General features: G+C 42.0%; 1 protein-coding gene across 1 annotated transcript in view; it reads right to left on the bottom strand.

The window, feature by feature from the left end:
• rfc5 (replication factor C (activator 1) 5) overlaps positions 1–927 on the bottom strand; it is a 53,424-nt gene extending 52,497 nt beyond the window's left edge. Inside the window, exon 1 of the mRNA XM_068055176.1 lies at positions 811–927. Coding sequence (XP_067911277.1) covers positions 811–851 — 41 coding nt within the window. The 5' untranslated portion in view covers positions 852–927. The remainder of the gene's footprint in view (positions 1–810) is intronic.
• Between the last annotated feature and the right edge of the window lie 21,365 nt (positions 928–22,292).

Here is a 22,292-nt window from a genome sequence, read left to right on the forward strand (position 1 = left end):
GTTGACAACTGGACTTTTGTTGAAGTGTAACGGTGCGTGTATCCCACGGTGGAGTACCAGCAGCCAGCACTGGATATGAGTCCTCAGTGTCCACCTACAACCCCCACCACCTACCTCCCATTATTGGGCAAAAAGTGCCACCCTAGTCAGCTGGGCAAACTGTGTTTGGCCAAAAGCAAAATACTGCAGATGCTGGAAATCGGAAACAAAAACAGAGAATGCTAGAAATACTCAGCAGGTTAGGCAGCATCTGTGGAGAGAGAAACAGAGTTAACGTTTCAGATCGTGACCCGCCACAAATCGCGTTTGGAGGTGGACTTCAGAATGAGCAGCACCAAAACATCAAAAACTTGCCAGGTGAACAAGTTTGGCAGATGAACCAAATAGGCAACCTGAATGTGCTGTGTGTATCAAGGGATTGCAATGACCAGCTACAAAGACCCCAGTCAGCCGCGGCTATCTGAAGTCTGCAAATCTTACAGAGCAGCAGGCCCCGTGGCTGGCAGCAAGCTGCTAGAGGCGCTGCCCCCAGGCCGCATGCACATTGCTGCCGGGCAGCTGCAACGCTCACCCTCGCTGACCCAGCTCCACTGCCGTCCATCAATCAGTCAGTCAGAGAGCTGTGCAGCGGGCGCGCGGACTTTCCGTTTTATTTCAAATCTGCAGTTCGCTCGCGCCGGGCCCAACAGCCAGTGGGGGAACGGGACACAGCGGCTTACGGAACTCCCGTGCAATGCAACAACAAAAAAGTCCCTCGCCTCCGTCTACCGTGAAGGCCTCGTTCGCTCTCCTTCTTCCCGCTGCTCTTACCAGGGAAGGTTTCTGCTCCTCAGCTCCTTCCCGGTCGCCATAGTGACAGCTCCAAAGCTCGATTTGCCGCCAACTGGCAGCGCGGGACCACAGCTCTCGCGAGTTTGAACCGCTCAGCGGCAGCGATGGTGTAAAGTTAGCGCCCATCAGGGGGCAGCTATAGCACTGTCAGTCTGCACCACAACTTACCTGCTTCCGCTGAAGAGGTGGTAGGAGAAAAAACATAAAGGATATAAGCTTGGAAGAAAGGTTAGAGATGCAATAGAGCAGAGGTGGGCAAACTCTTTGGTCTCAGGGCCACATCTGGCTATGGACATTGTATGGCGGGCTATAAATGCTCTAGAAAGGAACTATTCATGTTCAAACAGGGACAGCAAAACTTTGTTTTTAAAAATTAACATTGTGTTAAAATACTATTGAACAATGCACTGTTAGAAAATTGCAGCATTGAGTTGTTTGATTTTATCACACAACTGTGTTGCTCCTGTCAAAACGCAAATTTTATTATATGTAAAACTTTTCAGTGCACTGCACTCCGTAAAAGTTTGTAGTTTTCCTGTTTATCGATGATTTCTTCACGTTTAAATCTGTAATTAGCTTTGTTGAATCATCATTAATTCTCCTTTTGACTATGGCAATAACCAAAATATATTCAAACTATTTTAACTTCAAAATTAACCAGAAATTATGCAGTAACTTCTTTGTAACCAATTTAACTCTGAAGAAGAAATATTAAAATAAAGACACATTTTGCTAGAAATAAACATAAAACCTTACTTATAACTATACCATCATAATGATGCATTACAATAATGAAACCAAACTTACCCCCTCTTTCACACCCCCTTTGCTTAATGTGAACAATGCATTTTGCGAACCCTCTTTACAACGGCATCGAAGTCTGGTATCATTCTTGTTGTGAAAATCCGCAATAAGGAGCTGAGATGCTGGTTAGTTAACTGGGATCTGTAGTGTGATTTGTTGCATTTCAGCAGGAAAATGTTTGTTCGCACACATGTTAGGATATTACTGGCATAGAGGGAGTACAACGAAGGTTCACCAGACTTGTTCCCAGCATAGCGGGAATGTCCTATGAAGAGAGATTGGGGAAACTGGGCCTGTATTCTCTAGAGTTTCGAAAAATGAGAGGTGATCTCATTGAAACCTACAAATACTTAAAGGGATAGACAGGGTAGATGTAGGTAAGATGTTTCCCCTGGCTGGGCAGTCTAGAACCAGGGGACACAATTTCAAAATAAGGGGGAAGCCACTTAGGTCCGAGATGAAGAGAAATTTCTTTACTCAGGGGGTTGTGAATCTTTGGAATTCTCTACCCCAGAGGGCTGTGGAAGCTCAGTCATTGAGTATGTTTAAAGCAAAGATTGACAGATATCTAAATACCAATGCCATAAAGGGGTATGGGGATAGTGTAGGAAAAAGGCATTGAAGCGGATGATCAGCCATGATCATATTGAATGGACTACTCCTGTTCCTATGTTCCTACATAGGTGGAGTTGAACAAAACAAGGATTTTCTATGCTACCTTGCTGATATTTGGGAACTTACTTTCACTGAAGGAGATATAAAACCTGTCCAGTTTTTCTGAACTGTATTTTTCCTTGAAGGTGAAATCACACTGGAAAACAATGAGCTCAAGTTGTAATTCTTGCAGGGCTTTCTCATAGTCAAATGACAGTGGGCATGACACGAGCTCCAGTATCTTCCCCATCTTCTCAAATTCAGAGAATCGACAAGAAGTTCTGCAAGCAAGACACAAAATTTTGCTGTGCTTCCCTGTCTGCTCTGGCAACACTTCCAACTTTTGCAGTGTTGGCTGTGTACAAACGTGTTCTTGCCTTGCAGCTTCATGTTAAGTTCATTTAAATTTGCCAAGATATCCACACCAAAAGCAAGGTCGCACACCCAGTTGGAATTATTTAATTTAGGGAAATCATTTTCTTTCCACTGCATCTCCAGAAAAGTGCTCCCACACTTGCTGCAATATTTTTTCTAGGCTAAGCCAGCAAACATTTGTATGATAAAGTAAGCCCATGTGTTCAGCATCAGTGTCTTCAATAAAGGGACTGAATTGCCAATGATCAAGTCCCCTCGCTCTTATGTAATTCACTATTTTCACAACTGTGCGACCAACATGATCAATGTCCAGTGTAGTTTTTTTCCGGGAAGAATGCGGTGTGCCTTTACGGCTGGAAAAAGGAGCCATACTGCTTTAAGACAGCAAGCGCCAAAGTCTGAGTCAAAGAGTGCATTCTCGTTGCCCGGGATACAGCCATTCAGGACCAGAGATCGAGAGATACATTGTTACAATTTAATTTTGAACTGGCTTATAGTGGAAACAGACTGTTCTAACGCAGAGAAACAGACAGACAGCTGTGTGTTAGCACCTGCAAGGAGAGCTCTCAGACCATTTAAACTGAAGGAAGAGAATTTAGTCTGTTTATTCATTATTCTCTCTCAAAATTCTAAAAAGTCAAGCCAAAACAGAGATCTTATTTATTTTTTATTTAGAGATACAGCACTGAAACAGGCCCTTCGGCCCACCGAGTCTGTGCCGGCCAACAACCGCCCATTTATACTAATCCTACAGTAATCCCATATTCCCTACCACCTACCTACACTAGGGGCAATTTAGAATGGCCAATTTACCTATCACCTGCAAGTCTTTGGCTGTGGGAGGAAACCGGAGCACCCGGCAAAAGACACGGTCACAGGAAGAACTTGCAAACTCCGCACAGGCAGTACCCAGAATTGAACCCAGGTCCCTGGAGTTGTGAGGCTGCAGTGCTAACCACTGTGCCACTGAAACAACGGAAGTTAGACTGTGCCAATCTTTTATCCCTCAAAATTCTAAAGCCAAATTGATTCATTAAAAAGTATTTGCAAGTTATTAATTGTTGAAATTCATCGCTGGAGAAGGAAAGCATCAATTTCAACTTCTTAATTAGACTACGGGCTGTTCTACTGTTGAAGAACCTTTTTTTCCCCATCGGATGGCTGTGAGGACTTCAAGCAACCTTGGACTGTCTCATCTGGTAGGAACATAAATCTGCAAGGACTCTAAATCTTTCTATTTTAATTGTTATTTAGATCTTAAGAATTTAGTTTTTCTAATTAAACAGTTAATTTGTTGATTTAAAGGCACCTGGTTTGGTTAGCCTCATTTGTGGGTTAATAGATGGTGCAATTTGTCTGGGTCTTTCTTTAATTTGGAAAGTTTAAAATGATATGTTAAGTGATCTGTGGGGGGACGGGATTGAATTAACAGTGCGTTTCTCCCACGACAATCAGAATCGTATATTTTGATTGGGGGCTTTGACTGGAGCAGTCGGTAGTAACACCAGGACATTTTTGCAGAGGATCCTGATGTATAACACAATACAGAAAAATTACCTCTTTCTCAGGGTCTGCTTTTACTTTGCCCTCAATTCTTTTGAAAAGTCCTACGTTTTTCCCAGTTAAATTTGGCAATTCATTTGCGGTTATGTTTGCCAGTTTACTCCAGGGGAGCTTCAGATGTTCCAAGCAGCCACACACCCTCTTACACCAATCGATCTCTTTTTTGTGCCCATCACTGATTCCATTGATAAAAATTCCTCTGTGATTTCAATTTTTTTGTTAATTCCTCTGACAAAAATCAAGAGCTCCGCTGTCCTTGAAAACAGTGCCGTCATTGAGAGCTAACGAAAACCACACGAAGCACTCTGCTTCTTGTTCAACTCAGAAGCCAAGTCTTCATCAGTCACTTCTACACAGTCAGTAATAGTTCTTCATGACAAACTAATGTTCTCAAATTTATTGGTATTCAGAGCACAGCATGCCAGCAACATCAACCATGCATTGTTTCAAAAACTTCCCTTCACCAAAAGGTTTATTACGTTTAGCGATTTTAAACGGCAGAACATAACTTTCCTTTGTCGTGGCTTGTCGCACAAAATTCTTTCGCTGAGCTTTTAAGTTTTTAACAATTTTCTCAGCTTTTCTTGCCCTTTCCTCAGTTGTTACATTGCTGCCATTATTAGGATGTTTTGTTGAAAAATGGTGATTCAAGTTGTACTTGAGCGCTGCAATGCTCTCCTGACAAATCAGGCATACAACCTTCGAGTCTATGTGAAAAAATATTTTGTATTCCATTCTTTGTTGAAGTCCAAACACACACAATCCACTTTTTTTTTGCAGTGCTCATTTTTGAAAGGGGAAAGTGTTACAACGGAGGCGGGAGCAAGGCACTGCCAATTCAGTCCCATCACTCCACAGGTCGCAGCATATTATTATTATTTCCCACCCAACTGGAAAAACAGCCAAATTAAACACTCTAGTAACCCCCCTCCTCCCACCCAGAATAAACAGACCAAACCAGTATCTTTAGACCACAACAAATTAACTTTATTAAAGACTAAATCTTAAACACTATTAAGATAAACCCATGTCTAAAGATCTTATAACTTCTTATTTTAACCTAACTCCCCCATTCACACACATATACTCAAAAAGCAATGGTTAACCGTTTTTTAAAAATGCTGTTTTAAAAATTAGCTGTTTCTTAAGAATAAATAAATAACTGGGTCTTAAGCCTTTGTGGGTTGCGTTCCTGATGGGTGAGGTATCCTAGTGTAAAAAAAATCAAATGCCACTTGAAGTCACCACGCAGATTTGATGAAACAATTTCTTAGTAGATAGGCATTTGGCTGCAGCAGGCGTCACACAGTTCTTTCAACGATGAGCACAGCAATAGGTCTACTTGAATTTTAAAACTGACAGTCGAAACTTTACTCCAGCAATACAAATGGTCTCTTCAAAGGGTTTTTTCCTCCTTAGGCAATTAACATTGTAGAATTTCTGTGAGAGAAATAGACAGCTGTTTTCTCCAGTAAGTATGCGTAGCTGGTGTCTCTCAAAACTGGCTTCAGCTAGTTTTTACACACAGTTAAATTGAAACATTACGCCATGTGACCTCTCTCTCTTGCTGTGGCCTAGGAGCAGGTGCAGCTGGCACACTGTGCCTCGTAGTTTTTAAAGGCACATTGTTTTCAAACAGAGTCTTAAAGGCACACTGTTTTAATCTGAAGAGAAAATAAATACAGCTCTGTGACACCTCCACCCTTGGCGAAATGAAACACCATTCTTAAAACGTGTTTCATTACAATGCAGAAAAAAAATAGAAACTGGGGGAAAAAAACACTAACATTTTCCACATTTATGCACCCATTCACCCATCTGATAATTTACAGCATTTTCTTTGCACCATCGCCATCCATATAACTTAACATGGTTAAATCCGTGACAAAGCTTTGGCGATAACATTGTTTTTCCCCGAAATATGTACAATTTACAAATGATAAGGCTGGAACAACAAACTCCATCTAAATATTCTAGCATTTCAGTTTTTAAAATTTTCCACAAATGTTAATGAGGTATGATCAGTGTATATTAGTGTTTAGTGTTTCTTTATAGTCTTGGCGGACATATACTTCAAAATGTTTGAGAGCCTGCAAAAGTCCTAATGTTTCTTTTTCCACAGTGGAATACTTTTTTGATGGCAATTTAGTTTTCTTGAAATGTACCCTACTGTCTTCTCTATGCCCGATTCGTCATCCTGCACCAACCCCCCCCCAGGTCGCTAGTATCGATCACTATTTTAAAGGGTTTAGCAAAATTTGGACCAGCTAACACTGGTTCATTAGTTAAGATTGCCTTTAACTTTTCAAAAACTGCCTGGCATTCATCTGACCATGCTACTTTGTTTTTCTTTTTTTGTAGCCAATTGGTTAATGGAGCAGCCACAGTACTAAAATTCCGTACAATTTTCCTGTAAAAACTGCACATCGCTAAAAACATCATTATTTCCCATTTAGATTTAGGAATAGGGAACTCTACTAAGGCTTGTACCTTTGCCGTTTTTGGCAATACTTGTCTTTGCCCCACTATGTGTCCGGGGTAAGTTACTTTTGCTTTTCCGTATTCGCTTTTTTCCAGATTTATCACTACATCCACTGCTTGTAACTTTTTAAACAGAATTTTTAGCTGGTTTAAGTGTTCTTGCCAAATGTTACTGTATATTAGTACATCATCGAGATACACTACACAGTTGGGAACACTGGCTACCACCTTATTCATTAATCTTTGAAAAGTGGCTGGGGCATTTTATAGCCCAAATGGCATCACCTGGGACTGATAAAGACCGTCAGGCTCGAGGAGTCAAAGGAACTTGCCAGTATCCCTTTCACAAGTCGATCTTGGTAAGAAACCTAGTACTGCGCACTCTGTCGATACAGTCTTCTAAACATGGAATTGGGTAGGAGTCTGCTTTCGTTACCACATTGACTTTTCTGTAGTCTATACAAAATCGAGTTGACCTGTCAGGTTTAGGTACTAGAGCTATTGGTGAACTCCAGCTGCTTTGACTAGGTTCAATCAAGTTGTTTTCCAGCATGTAATGGATTTCTGCTTTTACTTGGGCCTGTTTTTCTGGACTTAAGCGGTCAGGATATTGTTTTAAAGGAACGGTTCCCCCTATATCCACAACATGTGTGGTTAGGGTTATACATCCCGTCTTACCCCTACAGACTCTTTTAAATGTTGTGAAAAGCCTGGTTAGGTCTTCGCGTTGTTTCGCCTCTAAGTGCAAAAGCATGTTGTCCAATTTTCCTAGCCATTCTGTATTCGTTAACCTGATAGTTGATGATTTAATCTGAGAATTGTCTGGTCCTCCTTCTGCCTTGTCCTCACTATCCTTTTCCTTTTCAACAGTTCCAATTACCTGACATACCTGTACTGGCTTATCCTCCTCCCTGCGATAATATTGCTTTAACATATTGATGTGACACAACTGGTTCTTCTTCCGGTGATCAGGGGTGTCAATCAAGTAATCTACCTTACCCACTCTTTTGATCACTCTATATGGGCCACTGAACCATGCTTTTAATGGTTCCCCCATAACGGTAACAACACCAATACTTCATCCCCTGGTTGAAAAGTTACGGGTTTTTGCATTCTTGTCTGCCCATTTTTTCATATTGGCTTGGGATCCTTTAAGGTGTACCTGAGCCCTACAAAACTACTTTATGTCCTTTGTAAGTCCTGGTCAGTAATAATGTTGGCTTATACATGATTTGGTCTTTCGAATTCCCCCATGTCCTGCAAAAGGAATGTCATGTGCTAACCTCAGTAATCCCTGGCGATATTTAGGTGGTACAACTATCTGTTCAACAACTGTCCAGTCATCGTCCGCAGGTCTATAGGCAGTCTCCATTTTCTCCTCAAAATCGCATTTGCCATATAATAGCCTTCTGGAACTCCTTTCGCCTCAGCTTCTGTGAGAGCCGTCTGTGCTATTTGGTATAACTCTGGATCAGCTTCGGTGCTGCAATTATAGAAGACATGTTAAACATCTCATTTGGATTATCTAAATCCCCAAATAAGATTTTGGATACTCGGCTATCTTTTTTTGGTGCCACTTTAACCTCCGACAATGGATCCTGTTTAGCCATTGCTTGGATGATTACACATGCAGGAAATATTCCTGGAACTTGTTCCTGTAATTGTTCTGTTTCCCTAACTTCACTAGATTCCTCTGTAATTATAGGAGAAATTGATACTTTTGATCTGGCCAAATCATTTCCTAGGAGTAGATCAATTCTCTCTACTGGCAAACTGTGGACAACACCTACAGTTACCATCCCAGATATTAAGTCACTCTCAAGCGTACTTTATATAAAGGTATGGGTATAGCGGCTATGACAGCGAGTTAACATCCGTAGCACTTAAAGCAGCCAGAAGCGCTGCACAAAGAACAGCCAGGCTACTGGCAACACCTGTGCAGTCGTATTCAGCTGGCCTCTGACACCAGAAACATCAGAGGGATGAATGATGGCATTAAGAGAGCTCTTGGGCCAACCATCAAGGAGATCGCCCCCCCCCCCCCACCCCCCTCAAATCTAAATCAGGGGACACAATCACTGACCAACACAAGCAAATGGACCGCTGGGTGGAGCACTACCTGGAACTGTACTCCAGGGAAAATGTTATCACAGAGACCACCCTCAATGCAGCCCAGTTTCTGCCAGTCATGGATGAGCTGGACGAACAGCCAACAAAATCGGAACTCAGTGATGCCAGTGATTCTCTAGCCAGCAGAAAAGCCCCTGGGAAGGACGGCATTGCCCCTGAAATAATCAAGAGTGCCAAGACTGCTATACTTCCAACACTTTATGAACAGCTTTGCCTGTGCTGGGACAAGGGAGCAGTACCACAGGTCATGTGTGACGCCAATATCATCACCCTCTATAAGAACAAGGGTGACCACGGTGACTGCAACAACTACCGTGGAATCTCCCTGCTCAGCATAGTGGGAAAAGTCTTCGCTCGAGTCGCTTTAAACAGGCTCCTGAAGCTGGCTGAGCATGTCTACCCTGAGGCACAGTGTGGCTTTCGAGCAGAGAGATCCACCATTGACATGCTGTTCTCCCTTCGCCAGCTACAGGAGAAATGCCGCGAACAACAGATGCCCCTCTACATTGCTTTCATTTATCTCACCAAAGCCTTTGGCCTCCTCAGCAGACGTGGTCTGTTCAGACTACTAGAAAAGATTGGATGTCCACCAAAGCGACTAAGTATCATCACCTCATTCCATGACAATATGAAAGGCACAATTCAGCATAGCGGCACCTCATCAGACCCCTTTCCTATCCTGAGTGGCGTGAAACAGGGCTGTGTTCTCGCATCTACACTGTTTGGGATCTTCTTCTCCCTGCTGCTCTCACATGCGTTCAAGTCTTCAGAAGAAGGAATTTTCCTCCACACAAGATCAGGGGGCAGATTGTTCAACCTTGCCCGTCTAAGAGCGAAGACCAAAGTACGGAAAGTCCTCATCAGGGAACTCCTCTTTGCTGACGATGCTGCATTAACATCTCACACTGAAGAGTGCCTGCAGAGTCTCATCGACAGGTTTGCGGCTGCCTGCAACGAATTTGGCCTAACCATCAGCCTCAAGAAAACGAACATCATGGGACAGGACGTCAGAAATGCTCCATCCATCAATATCGGCGACCACGCTCTGGAAGTGGTTCAAGAGTTCAAGTACCTAGGCTCCACTAGCACCAGTAACCTGTCTCTCAATGCAGAAATCAACAAGCGCATGGGAAAGGTTTCCTCTGCTATGTCCAGACTGGCCAAGAGAGTGTGGGAAAATGGCGCACTGACACAGAACACAAAAGTCTGAGTGTATCAAGCTTGTGTCCTCAGTACCTTGCTCTACGACAGCGAGGCCTGGACAACATATGTCAGCCAAGAGCGACGTCTCAATTCATTGCATCTTCGCTGCCTTTGGAGAATCCTTGGCATCAGGTGGCAGGACCTCCAACATAGAAGTCCTCGAGGCGGCCAACATCCCCAGCATATACACCCTACTGAGCCAGCGGCGCTTGAGATGGCTTGGCCATGTGAGCCGCATGGAAGATGGCAGGATCCCCAAGGACACATTGTACAGCGAGCTCGTCACTGGTATCAGACCCACCGGCTGTCCATGACTCCGCTTTAAAGATGTCTGCAAACGCGACATGAAGTTCTGTGACATTGATCACAAGTCATGGGAGTCAGTTGCCAGTGATCGCCAGAGCTTGCGGGCAGCCATAAAGGCGGGGCTAAAGTGTGGCGAGTCAAAGAGACTTAGCAGTTGGCAGGAAAAAAGACAGAAGCATAAGGGGAGAGCCAAATGTGTAACAGCCCCGACAACCAATTTTATCTGCAGCACCTGTGGAAGAGTCTGTCACTCTAGAATTGGCCTTTATAGTCATTCCAGGCACTGCTTCACAAACCACTGACCACCTCCAGGTGCTTACCCATTGTCTCTCGAGACAAGGAGGCCAAAGAAGAAGAAGATGGGTATATACTCACTGCCAACTCCATTAACTAAACCTTTAGCATACAAGGCACTCTCTGGTGGAAACGTTATATCTTTCCCCAGCAGACGTGTTTAAATTGCTCCTCTATCCCTGAGTATAATGATAGGTTTTCCTGCCTCACTTAAAGGATATGGAGTTACTTTCCCCTTTGACAAAAATTCATTATAACTTTCGGGTATCTTATTCGTTACCTCTACACTCACTTTAGTTTTTGTATGTGATTTCACAGCTGTCATTAAAGCTGTAGCCTGGTCTGCTAAACTCTCAGTCAGAGTCTTTTCCTCTGCATTAGCTTTGCATACCCTAACAAGTCCTATGGCTTTACCTCGCAATTTCTCGCATTTTGAATGAAGATGACCTGTTTTGTGGCAATGATAACACTTCGGCTTGCGAGCCTCACTTCTACCCTCAGCACCTTCCTTTCTGGCCTGAGGAAGTGATCCTGGGGCATTCCCAGCTGTTCCTTCTTGTCCCCGGCTAGATTAGATTAGATTAGAGATACAGCACTGAAACAGGCCCGTCGGCCCACCGAGTCTGTGCCGAATATCAACCACCCATTTATACTAATCCTACACTAATCCCATATTCCTACCAAACATCCCCACCTGTCCCTATATTTCCCTACCACCTACCTATACTAGTGACAATTTATAATGGCCAATTTACCTATCAACCTGCAAGTCTTTTGGCTTGTGGGAGGAAACCGGAGCACCCGGAGAAAACCCATGCAGACACAGGGAGAACTTGCAAACTCCACACAGGCAGTACCCGGAATCGAACCCGGGTCCCTGGAGCTGTGAGGCTGCGGTGCTAACCACTACGCCACTGTGCCGCCCACTACTTGTCTTCCTTTCACTCTCCCACTTTCTATCCTTCTCTGGTTTATGGGGGTGACGGACAAAAGGTTTTGGCTTATTCACAAGCTCAAAATCATCAGCAATCTCTGCTGCTTGCCTAGCTTTCAAAGCTTTCAGGTTATCTACATGAGTTCTCACTACTGAAGGAATGGAATTTTTGAACTCTTCCAAGAGAATCGATTCTCGAAGGTTCTGATACGTGGTTTCCATCTTTAATGCCCATATTCAATGGTCAAGATTAATTTGCTTCACCCTCTCAAATTCTACATACATCTGTCCAGCCAATCTCCATAAGTTCCGAAGCTGCTGACTGTAAGCTTCAGGGACTAACCCATACGCAACGAGAATAGCATTTTTTGCCATCTCATAATCTGCAGAAGCCTCTTCAGGAATCATGGCAAAAGCTTCATGAGCTCTGCATATCAACCTGCTTTGCATAAGCAGTGTCCAGCCTTCCATCGGCCATTTCATCTGTTTGGCTATTTTTTCAAAAGATATGAAAAATGCCTCTATGTCCCTTTCCTCAAACGTCGGAAGAGCTTGTATAAATTTAAACAGCTTTTCGCTGGGTCCTGGGCTGAATTCAGATTCTTCCTGACCTGAATTTTCCCTGGTGTCAAAACTGCCACTTTGTCTTAGTTCCATCTCTTTTAGACTAAATTCCCTCTCTTCTCTTTCACTTTCTCTCTGATATGCTCTCTCTTTCTCCCTGTCCTCTTTTTCAAGTTTGAGTTTTCTTAATTCTTTTTCAGCCTCAAGTTTTTTTGTTCCTAACTGAATCCTAGCCAATATCACTGCATCACTCTCTGACTTACTACCTTCTTGTTCCTCGTCGTCTTCTAATTTAAAATGTTGGGCCATTATGTCAATTATCTCTGCTTTTTTGGCACCTGATTTCAATTTTGACCCCAATTATGCTGTCAGATCTTTTAGTTTATTCTTAGTTAAAGTTATCAAGTCAGTGAGGGACACATTCTCATTTCCCAGAAAAAACTGCTGCAATTGCTGATGCCATTCTAATTGTCTAGACTGTACCTTATTAGACAAGAAACCTGGTTCCTATTATTATTTTCATAATTGGCGTTAGATTTGGCTCCCAACAATTGAGCACCCCAATTAATATGATCCAGATGCGAGAGCAATTAATATGATGCAAGACGCAAGACCCCAATTTATCTGTTATCCCAGAGACGAGTAATTAATATGATTCCAAACGTGAGCCCCACAATTAATCTGATCCCGGACGAGACGCCCAATTAATATGTTACGACGGAGGCGGGAGCAAGGCACTGTCAGTTCAGTCCCATCACTCCACAGGTCGCAGCATATTATTAAAGTTTTCCCACCCAACTGAAAAAACAGCCAAATTAAACACTCTAGTAACCCCCCAAAATAAACAGACCAAACAGGTATCTTTAGACAACAACAAATTACTTATTAAAAACGAAATCTTAAACACTATTAAGATAAACCTAAGTCTAAAGACCTTATAACTTATTTTAACCTAACTCCCCCATTCACACACATATACTCAAAAAGCACCGGATGACCATTTAAAAAAAAAATGCTGTTTTAAAAATTAGCTGTTTCTTAAAGACTTAAAACCCAGTTATTTATTTATTCTTGTGGGTTACGTTCCTGATGGGTGAGGTATCCTAGTGTAACAAAATAATCAAATGCCACTTGAAGTCTCCACGCGGATTTGATGAAACAGTCTCATAGTAGATAGGCAATTGGCTGCAGCAGGCGTCACACAGTTCTTTCAACAATGAGCACAGCTGTAGGTCTACCTACATTTTAAAACCAACAGTCTCTCAGTCGAAACTTTACTCCAGCGATACAAATGGTCTCTTCAAAGGGTTTTTTCCTCCTTAGGCAATTAACAAGGCCTGTAGCTCATTGTAGAATTTCTGCTGAGAGAAATAGACAGCTGTTTTCTCCAGTAAGCATACTTCACTGGTGTCTCTCAAAACTGGTTTCAGCCTGTTTTTACACACAGTTAAATTGAAACATTACACCATGTGTCCTCTCTCTCTTGCTGTGGCCTAGGAACAGGTGCAGCTGGCACACTGTGCCTCGTAGTTTTTAAAGGCACACTGTTTTTAAACAGAGTCTTAAAGGCACATTGTTGTAATCCGAAGAGAAAATAAATACAGTTATGTGACAAAAGAAAAATCTAGCTGAAGGCCTTTTTTCAAATTGTTGTTGTCCATGATTTCTCGCACTTCATGCATAGACATAATAACATCACGCAGCACCCCACGTGGGGCGTTGGAAAGCACTTTGTTTTGGCAACACAAGCTTTATGCCTAGTAAATTGGTAGGCAACGAAAAGGTTTAGGGCAATAGATGTTATTTCAAACTGCATCAACCATTGACATAGATCGGTTTAATGGGATTTTATATTTCACTATTTTCACTAACCAAGGACTAAATGATTGTTATAATACAATGCAGCTGGAGGGCCGGATAAAAAGCTCCTATGGGCCATAGTTTGCCAATCCCTGCACTAGAGGCTGCTGAGAAAAATGTTAGAAGGGGACACAAAGAATGATCAACTGGATGGAATAAACATCCAGACAAGTGGGCCTTTTTTAATAAACCAATAAGGGTCTCAAATGGTTACCCCAGGGTCACCAAACAAAAATCATCACGTTAATATGGAACAATTCAATCAAACTGAAAAGATGCAAAAATAAGCATCAACTGCCACCAGAATGAAGGGATTCTTTATCAACTAAATCAGGATTTTATTATTGATGTCTACAAGACATTCTCTACCCTGTGGTGCCTACTGGTCATGTAAGCCATGAAGCCTACTAGTGGACACCACCTGCTCCCTCCCCAGGACCATTCAGGCACAGACAAGGACACAAAAGAGAGGCAGGCAGCCAGAGTGACCCCCCCCCTCCCACAAGCGCAGCCCTCCCTTTTCCCCCCCCAGTCCACCCTAGAGTCCAGACAAGTGGAGGCACAACCCTAGAATCAATTAAGAAACATTTAGATGCTGGAATTGAGTTTGGGAGAGTGGTGTTCACATCTTTCTGGATGCTCTTATCAAAGTCACAAATGGCATCCTATGCGACTGAGAAAAGTTAAACTATCCCTCCTTGTCCTTCTCAGCCTGCCTGAAACCTTTGCCACAGTTGACCATAACATCCTCCTCCAACGTGTCTTCATCGTCGTCCAGGTGGGTGGGATTCCACTCACCTAGTTCTATTCTTATCTACTTAAATCATATCCTGGTTATCAATTGTAATGGCTTCTCTTCCTGCTCCCACACCATTATCACTGGTGTCCCTCAAGGATCTATCCTTGGCCCCCTCCTATTCTCATCTGCGTGCTGACCCTTGGCAAAATCATCCAACAACACAGCATTAGTTTTCACACATATGCTGATAACACCCAGCTCTCACCACCACCTCTCTCAACTCCTCTACTGTTGCTAAATTATCAGATTGCTTGTCCGACATCCAGTAAGCTTGAGCAGAAATTTCCTCCAATTAAATATCAGGAGACCTAAAGCATTGCCTTTGATCTGTGCCACAAACTGCGTTCCCCAGCTATTGCCTCCAACCCTCTCCCTGACAACTGTCAGGCTGAACCAGACTGTTCACAACCCTGGTTCATATTTGATGTTGAGATAAGATTCTGACCACATATGTGCTCCATCGCAAAGACTGCCTATTTCCACTCTGCCTCTGACTCCTCCCTGCCTCAGCTCATCTCCTGCTGAAATCCTCATCCATGCCTTTGTTACCTGTAGACCTGACTATTCCAACACATTCCTACTGGCCGCCCATATTCTACCAACCATAACCTTGAGGTCATCTAAAACTCTTTTGCTATGTCCTTACTCATGCCAACTCCCGTTCACCCCTGTGCTTGCTGTCTTAAATTACCTCCCAGTCAAACAATGTCTCGATTTTAAAATTCTCATCCTTGTTTCCAAGTCCATCCAAGGCCTCACCCCTCTCTATCTCTGTAATCTCTTCTAGCCCCACAACCCTCTGAGATAGCTGCGCTCATCTAATTCTGGCTTCTTGAGCATCCCTGGTTTTACTTGCTGCACCATTGGTGAATGTGCCTTCAGCTGCCTAAGCCCTAAGCTCTGGAATTCCCTCCCTAAACCTCACTGCCTCTCTACCTCTCTTTCCTCCTTTAAGATGTTTCTTGAAAACTACTTCTTTGACTAAGCATTTGACCACCTGCCCTAATAGCACTTTAAGTGGCTTGGAGTCAAATTTAGTTTTATAATGCTCCTGTGAAGTGCCTTGAGAAGTTTTATTGCATTAAAGGTGCTATATAAATACAAGTTGTTGTTGTTGTATTAATCCTGATCTGTAATTAGTTGGTGACCTCAAGTATATTCACAAGGACAGGCTATGTCTGTTTCTTCTTTCTCTGTCTTTAGCTGGGTTAGCATACTTGCAAAGCTAGAAAACCAACAAAAACTAACCAACATCAAAATAGTTGAAAACACAGGAACAGCTCTGATTATATATGTGAATATACAACTAGTTACATGGGCTTGCACCTTAAAAGTTGTACATATATTCTTTACTCATATTAGAGGAAAAAACACACACAATCTTTGCCAATTGCATTACTTTTTCCCCAGTCGATCTTTGAATACATAAAATCACCCTTTATTATAGTCTGTTATTCTAGATCATCAATATTGTTACGACCAAGGTGGGAGGTGTGCACTGTCTTCCTCTAGTTCCAATTCTCCACGGGTCACAATATATATTTAAATGTTTTACCCAGTTACTGATACAGCCAATTATATACTTTAGCTATTTTAGTTTCAGAATAAAATCCACCAACCAGGTTTCTTTAATAAACAACAAAAGTATTAATTTATTATAAATCAAGACTTAGTCAATAAAGATGCAAAGCTTTAACACACAATTTGAAATATCACAGTAAATATATATATATATATATATTTCCCTTCTAAATACCCAACACACACATACCAGTTAAAGGAAAAATAAAGATGCTTTGGCCAAAGTACTTGATAATTCTTGAAGAAAAAGGATAAGATAGGTTATGTTCCAGATGGCATACAGTCTGGCGTCTGAGTACATATAGATGGGTCACTGGGATCTTTTCAGAAGCAGTTTGTTCAGGAGATGTCGAGAAGAAGTCTTCCAGAAGCTTCTCAGGAGAAATGCTGCTTTGGTTTTTCTATTTCTTACACTTGAGTCTCAGGGTTTCTCAAAGAGGTGGAGAAAAGATGAACTGGTCTCTTTTAGCAGGCTGACCTCCAAACTGACTCAAAACAGTTTTCAAAAATGAAACTCACTCTTGAGCAACATAAATCTTAACAGGTCACTTCTCTTGTAAACAACTCCCATAGTCAGGAGGTGCCTGTTTACTTAGCTGAAGACATGTGACATCCAGTAAATGTTTTTAAGCAGAGTCCTTCCAGTGATCCTTTGAAAAAACAAAGTCCAGTATCTATGGAATCACTTCAGTCCTCCAATGAAGCCATCTCCACAATTCTAAAATACGAGACCTCAAAAATATTAAAAAATAGCACTTTCATAACAATATAAATGATGAAAAGCAATCTATAGGATGCACACCAAGCTTATGCAAGATCTGGGGTTTGCTTTAATTTAATTGTAAAACATAGGTCAATTACAATTACAGACGAAGTTGGGAGAGCAGATCTAAAAGGGACTTCCAGCTCAGACAAAACCACACGGGTACGAGGGTGTTTTCATAAGCTTCACAGACTTTTTTAAGTTTTCCACAATAAGCACAAAATCATGATACTTAGCAAACGGCTGTGGTCAGCAGTTGTATTCACGATGGAACACCGGTCCTGAACTTCCGGTCAAATGGTTGCCTTGTTTCTTAATTGGAGTCTATCTTCTGTGTTCTCTTCTTCCTGATGATGATGCACATTTAGTATCTTACAAATCCTTATTTTATACACTGTTCCTAGCTTGGCTCTGTACCATATTAAGTAAAACCCTTTTTCTGTCCATCTGATTGGTCACTCATTACCAAACTTCCCTTCCATGATGGTACCTTGAGCCTGGTTTAGGTCATTGTCATTCAGGGAGGCTCTAGATCCATGCTTCCTTGCTGTATATTCATCAACAATGACCACTTAACGAGATTGATATGTGCTTGTCCTGTTTCACAGCTATTTGGCTAGACATGTTTACTGGTTAAAAGGCTAACAGCTTCTTTGGGGTAATCCACAGTCTAATGACTTTTAAATAAAGGGTCTTTACTTAGTCTGAATTAATCCTTTCCATTGCTTCACGACATGTCATGACTTGTACAGAACTTTAGCTAACATCATGCTTTGTGGTTATGTTACATACAGAATACAATTTTAACTGATCTACTTACAACTAAGTTCTAACAGTTTTATAATAAAATAAACTCAATCCTACACTTACTTGGCCAGCACTCTGAGCTGCATGACTACTATCTCAAGGAAGGACTGGAAATTGGGAACACCAGATAGCCTTTAAAGAAATATTACATAGCTTACAGCAACTATACATTTCTTCAAGGCACAAAAAAAAGGCAAAAGTAAAGGCAATCAACTGTGGATAACAAAAGAAGTTAAGAATTGTATAAGATTAAAAGAAAAGGCCTATAAAGTTGCCAGAAATAGTAGTAAACCTGAGGATTGGGAGGATTTTAGAATACAGCAAAGGAGAACCAAGAAACTGATAAAGAAAGGGAGAATAGAATATGAATGTAAGCTAGCAAAATATAAAAACGGTCGGTAAAAGCTTCTACAGGTACGTAAAAAGGAAAGGTTTGGCTAAGATAAATGTGGGTCCATTACAGGCAGAGTTGGGAGAATTTATGATGGGGAATAGAGAAATGGAAGAGAAGCCAAATGATTATTTTGTGTCCGTCTTCACTGAGGAAGATACAGGAAATCTCCCAGAATTAGAGATCCAAGGGATTAGGGAGAATGAGGAATTGAAGGAAATTAGAATTAGTAAGAAGGTTGTATTAGAGAAATTAATGGGGCTGAAGGTTGATAAGTCCCCAGGACCTGATATTCCACATCCAAGAGTGTTGAAAGAGATAGCTATGGAGATAGTGGATGCATTGGTTATCATCTTCCAAAATTCTATAGATTCTGAAGCAATTCCTGCAGATTAGAAGGTCACAAATGTCACCCCACTGTTTAACAAGGGAGAGAGTGAGAAAACAGGGAATTACAGACCTGTTAGCCTTACATCAGTTGTTGGGAAAATGCTAGAATCCATTAGAAAGGATGTGATAAATGGACACTTAAATAATAATGATCTGATTGGGCATAGTCAACATGGATTTATGAATGGGAAATCATGTTTGACAAACCTGTTGGAGTTTTTTGAGGATGTTACTAACAGAATTGATAATGGGGAGTCAGTGGACGTGGTATACTTGAATTTTCAGAAGGCTTTTGATAAAGTTCATCACAGGAGATTGGTTAGCAAAATTAAAGCACATGGGATAGGACGTAATATACTGGCATGGATTGAGGATTGGTTAACAGGCAGAAAGCAGAGAGTAGGAATAAATGGGTTATTCTCACGTTGGCAGGCTGTGACTAGTGGGGTACCGCAGGGATCAGTGCTTGGGCCCCAGCTGTTCACAACATATGTAAATGATTTGGATGTGGGGACCAAATGTAGTTTTTCCAAGTTTGCAGATGACACAAAACTAGGTGGGAATGTGTGTTGTGAGAAAGATGCAAAGCAACTTCAAGGGGATTTGGACAGACTTAGTGAGTGGGCAAGAACGTGGCAGATGGAATATAATGTGGAAAAATGTGAGGTTATCCACTTTGGTAGGAGGAATAGATGTGTAGAGTATTTCTTAAATGGTAAGAGATTAGAAAGTGTAGATGTACAAAGGGACCTGGGTGTCCTTGTCAATAAGTCACTGAAAGCTAACATGCAGGTGCAGCAAGCAATTAGGAAGGCTAATGGTATATTAGCCTTATCACAAGAGGATTTGAGTACAGGAGTAGTGAAGTCTTGCTTCAATTGTATGGAATCTTGGTTAGACCACACTTGGAGTATTGTGTGCAGTTTTGGTCCCCTTACATTAGGAAGGATATAATTGCCATAGAGGGAGTGCAACGAAGGTTCACCAGACTTGTTCCCGGGATGGCGGGACTGTCCTATGAAGAGAGATTGGGGAAACTGGGCCTGTATTCTCCAGAGTTTCGAAGAATGAGAGGTGACCTAATTGAAACCTACAAAATACTTAAAGGGATAGACAGGGTAGATGCAGCTAAGATGTTCCCCCTGGTTGGGGAGTCTAGAACCAGGGTTTACAATTTCAAAATAAGGGTGGAAGCCATTTAGGATAGAGAAGAGGAGAATTTTCTTTATTCAGAGGGTTGTGAATCTTTGGAATTCTCTACGCCAGACAGCTGTGGAAGCTCAGTCATTGAGTATGTTTAAAGCAGAGATTGACAGATTTCTAAATACAAATGACATAAGGGGATATGGGGATGGTGTGGGAAAAAGGCACTGAAGTGGATGATCAGCCATGATCATATTGAATGGTGGGGCAAGCTCAATGGGCTGAATGGCCTACTCCTGTTCCAATGTTCCTATGTTCCTGATAGACCTGTACTGCTGTAATGCTGGCTGTATTTGCTGCATCATCAGACCATCCCTGGATCACTTGCTGAAATTGAAGGAAGTACAAGGTAAATCACTGCTTCACCTGGAAGGAGTGTTTGGGGCTTTGGATGTTGAGGAAAGAGGAGGTAACACATAACACAGCACCGGTCTAAAACCAGTTTTATTAAGCAGCATGGAGAGCTGTGTGAAATGCACAAAGAACTCCAGCATTTCTAAGTGTAAAGTGTGATTATTCCTGACTTATGGGAACCAGAAGATGTAACATCTTCCACAAGGAGATTGGGCTCAGTCTAATTCAGATGAAGACCACCCATTTTGTACTGGCCACTCCTGCGCTAGAACTGGTTCCAGTGTCTCAGGAATCTGAATCCTTCCCACATACAACATCTTTCCAGGCAAATTTTTAACTCATGTTTTACAATTTGTAAACTAATCATGTGGCACTAAGAGCAGTCCTGTGGTTATTATCTTCAAGGTCCAGCTCTCTAATCAATTTCCTAATTGATGAAACCCCCTTTGCAGGATTTCAATTCCATTTCTTCCGATGACATTAATTCCAACATGAACAATGATTTCCGGATGTTACCCTTCTGTTACAACCAGGTGAGAAAGAGGTCTTGGGTTCCCTTTCAGCCTTCACCTGGTCTTACTATAACAGGGTTCAATCTTAAACACATTGTTTTTAGCTCCCCCTTGGTGAATCCTTGTTCACTGCTTTCCAGTTATAAGGCAAAGAAACCAGCAGAAACAGGCTTTCTTAGGTTTAAAGAAGAAAAGTTGAAATTTATTAAACTTAAACTTAAACACTAATTCGGTTAACGCCTATGGATACATGATGCACCCACTCTAGCATGCATACGCTATACACACATGCAAATAGAGACAGAAAAGAGCAGAAGAAAAATAAAGTGGAAAGGGTTGAGGCAATATCTGAAGAGTTGTTGTTATGGTTCTTCGAGGTCACTGTAGAGTCCTTGATTGTAGGTAGATCTTGCTTTTCGTTGGGGCCCAGTATTCTTCTTAAACTTTGTTCGCTGTATGAGACTTTTCTCTCTTGGGGTTCATGTGTCTTCAGTGGATTCAGAGGCTTTTGAGAAAGAGATGGGAGCAGACAGGAGAGTTCTTCTCAGTCCAGGAGCAAACAGCTTTCTGCCTAAACTGTTTTCACAAATCCAAAAAATTCAAGTTGCCCAGCAGGTTAGTCATGTGACTAGCTTGTTTGACCATGTCCATTTGTGTATTTGACCATCTTAGCAGTTGACCTGGAATGTGAGCTCCCCCACCTTCAATGTCTGGTGATCAAAAGTCCATTGTGGGTTGAATGTCAGGGAATGAGATGTCCTTCCAAACACTGTCTGTTAATATGCAAGTTTTTTTTCCAGCCACGGCTGATCTATTTAACAAGTCTTCCTCACTCCAGTAACAGGTTAAAATCAATGTTCATGACAAAATTCAAGTGCTTCATTCTTGGCAGGTGGGGACCTAGCATGGCATTTCCCTCACCAAAATCTTCTGCACCTGCTCCCTGATATCCTTTACCCTGGCGCCTAGGAGAAAACCTACCAGTCGGCACCCTGTATTGCAACTTCAAAAGCACCTGTCCCGTGACTGTGGAATCCTCTATTACTACTGCAATTCTGCACTTCATTTTGATCTCTGGCAACCATTTGTCCCAAGATACTTTGGCTTTGCTTGTGGTTGCCCTCCTCTGAGTTGTCATTGTCATTGTCACAGATATTCACTATTGTTTTACATGTTTGTAAATTCACCACTTTTAGGAGATCCCTACACTGCCTTCTGTTTACTGTTATGAACTTGATGGGTGGTTCCCCACTTTTCTTCATTAACTCACTCTGCCTGCTGACTGACGACTTCCTGGAATGTGCATTCTTAGAATTCTTGAGCCTCCCAAATGTAACATTATGGGGGAATTTTAACCTATCAGAGTGAGTGGGTTTGGGAATGGGCAGGCAGTTAAAAGCGATGAAATTGACAATTGCATCAGGAAATCACTCAAACCCAGCGACCTCCGCTTTTAACTGCAATGCATTCAGCTGTGTTCTACCTCTTTGGAA

This window comes from Heterodontus francisci, chromosome 23, assembly GCF_036365525.1.
Source record: "Heterodontus francisci isolate sHetFra1 chromosome 23, sHetFra1.hap1, whole genome shotgun sequence".
NCBI classification, from domain to species: domain Eukaryota; kingdom Metazoa; phylum Chordata; class Chondrichthyes; order Heterodontiformes; family Heterodontidae; genus Heterodontus; species Heterodontus francisci.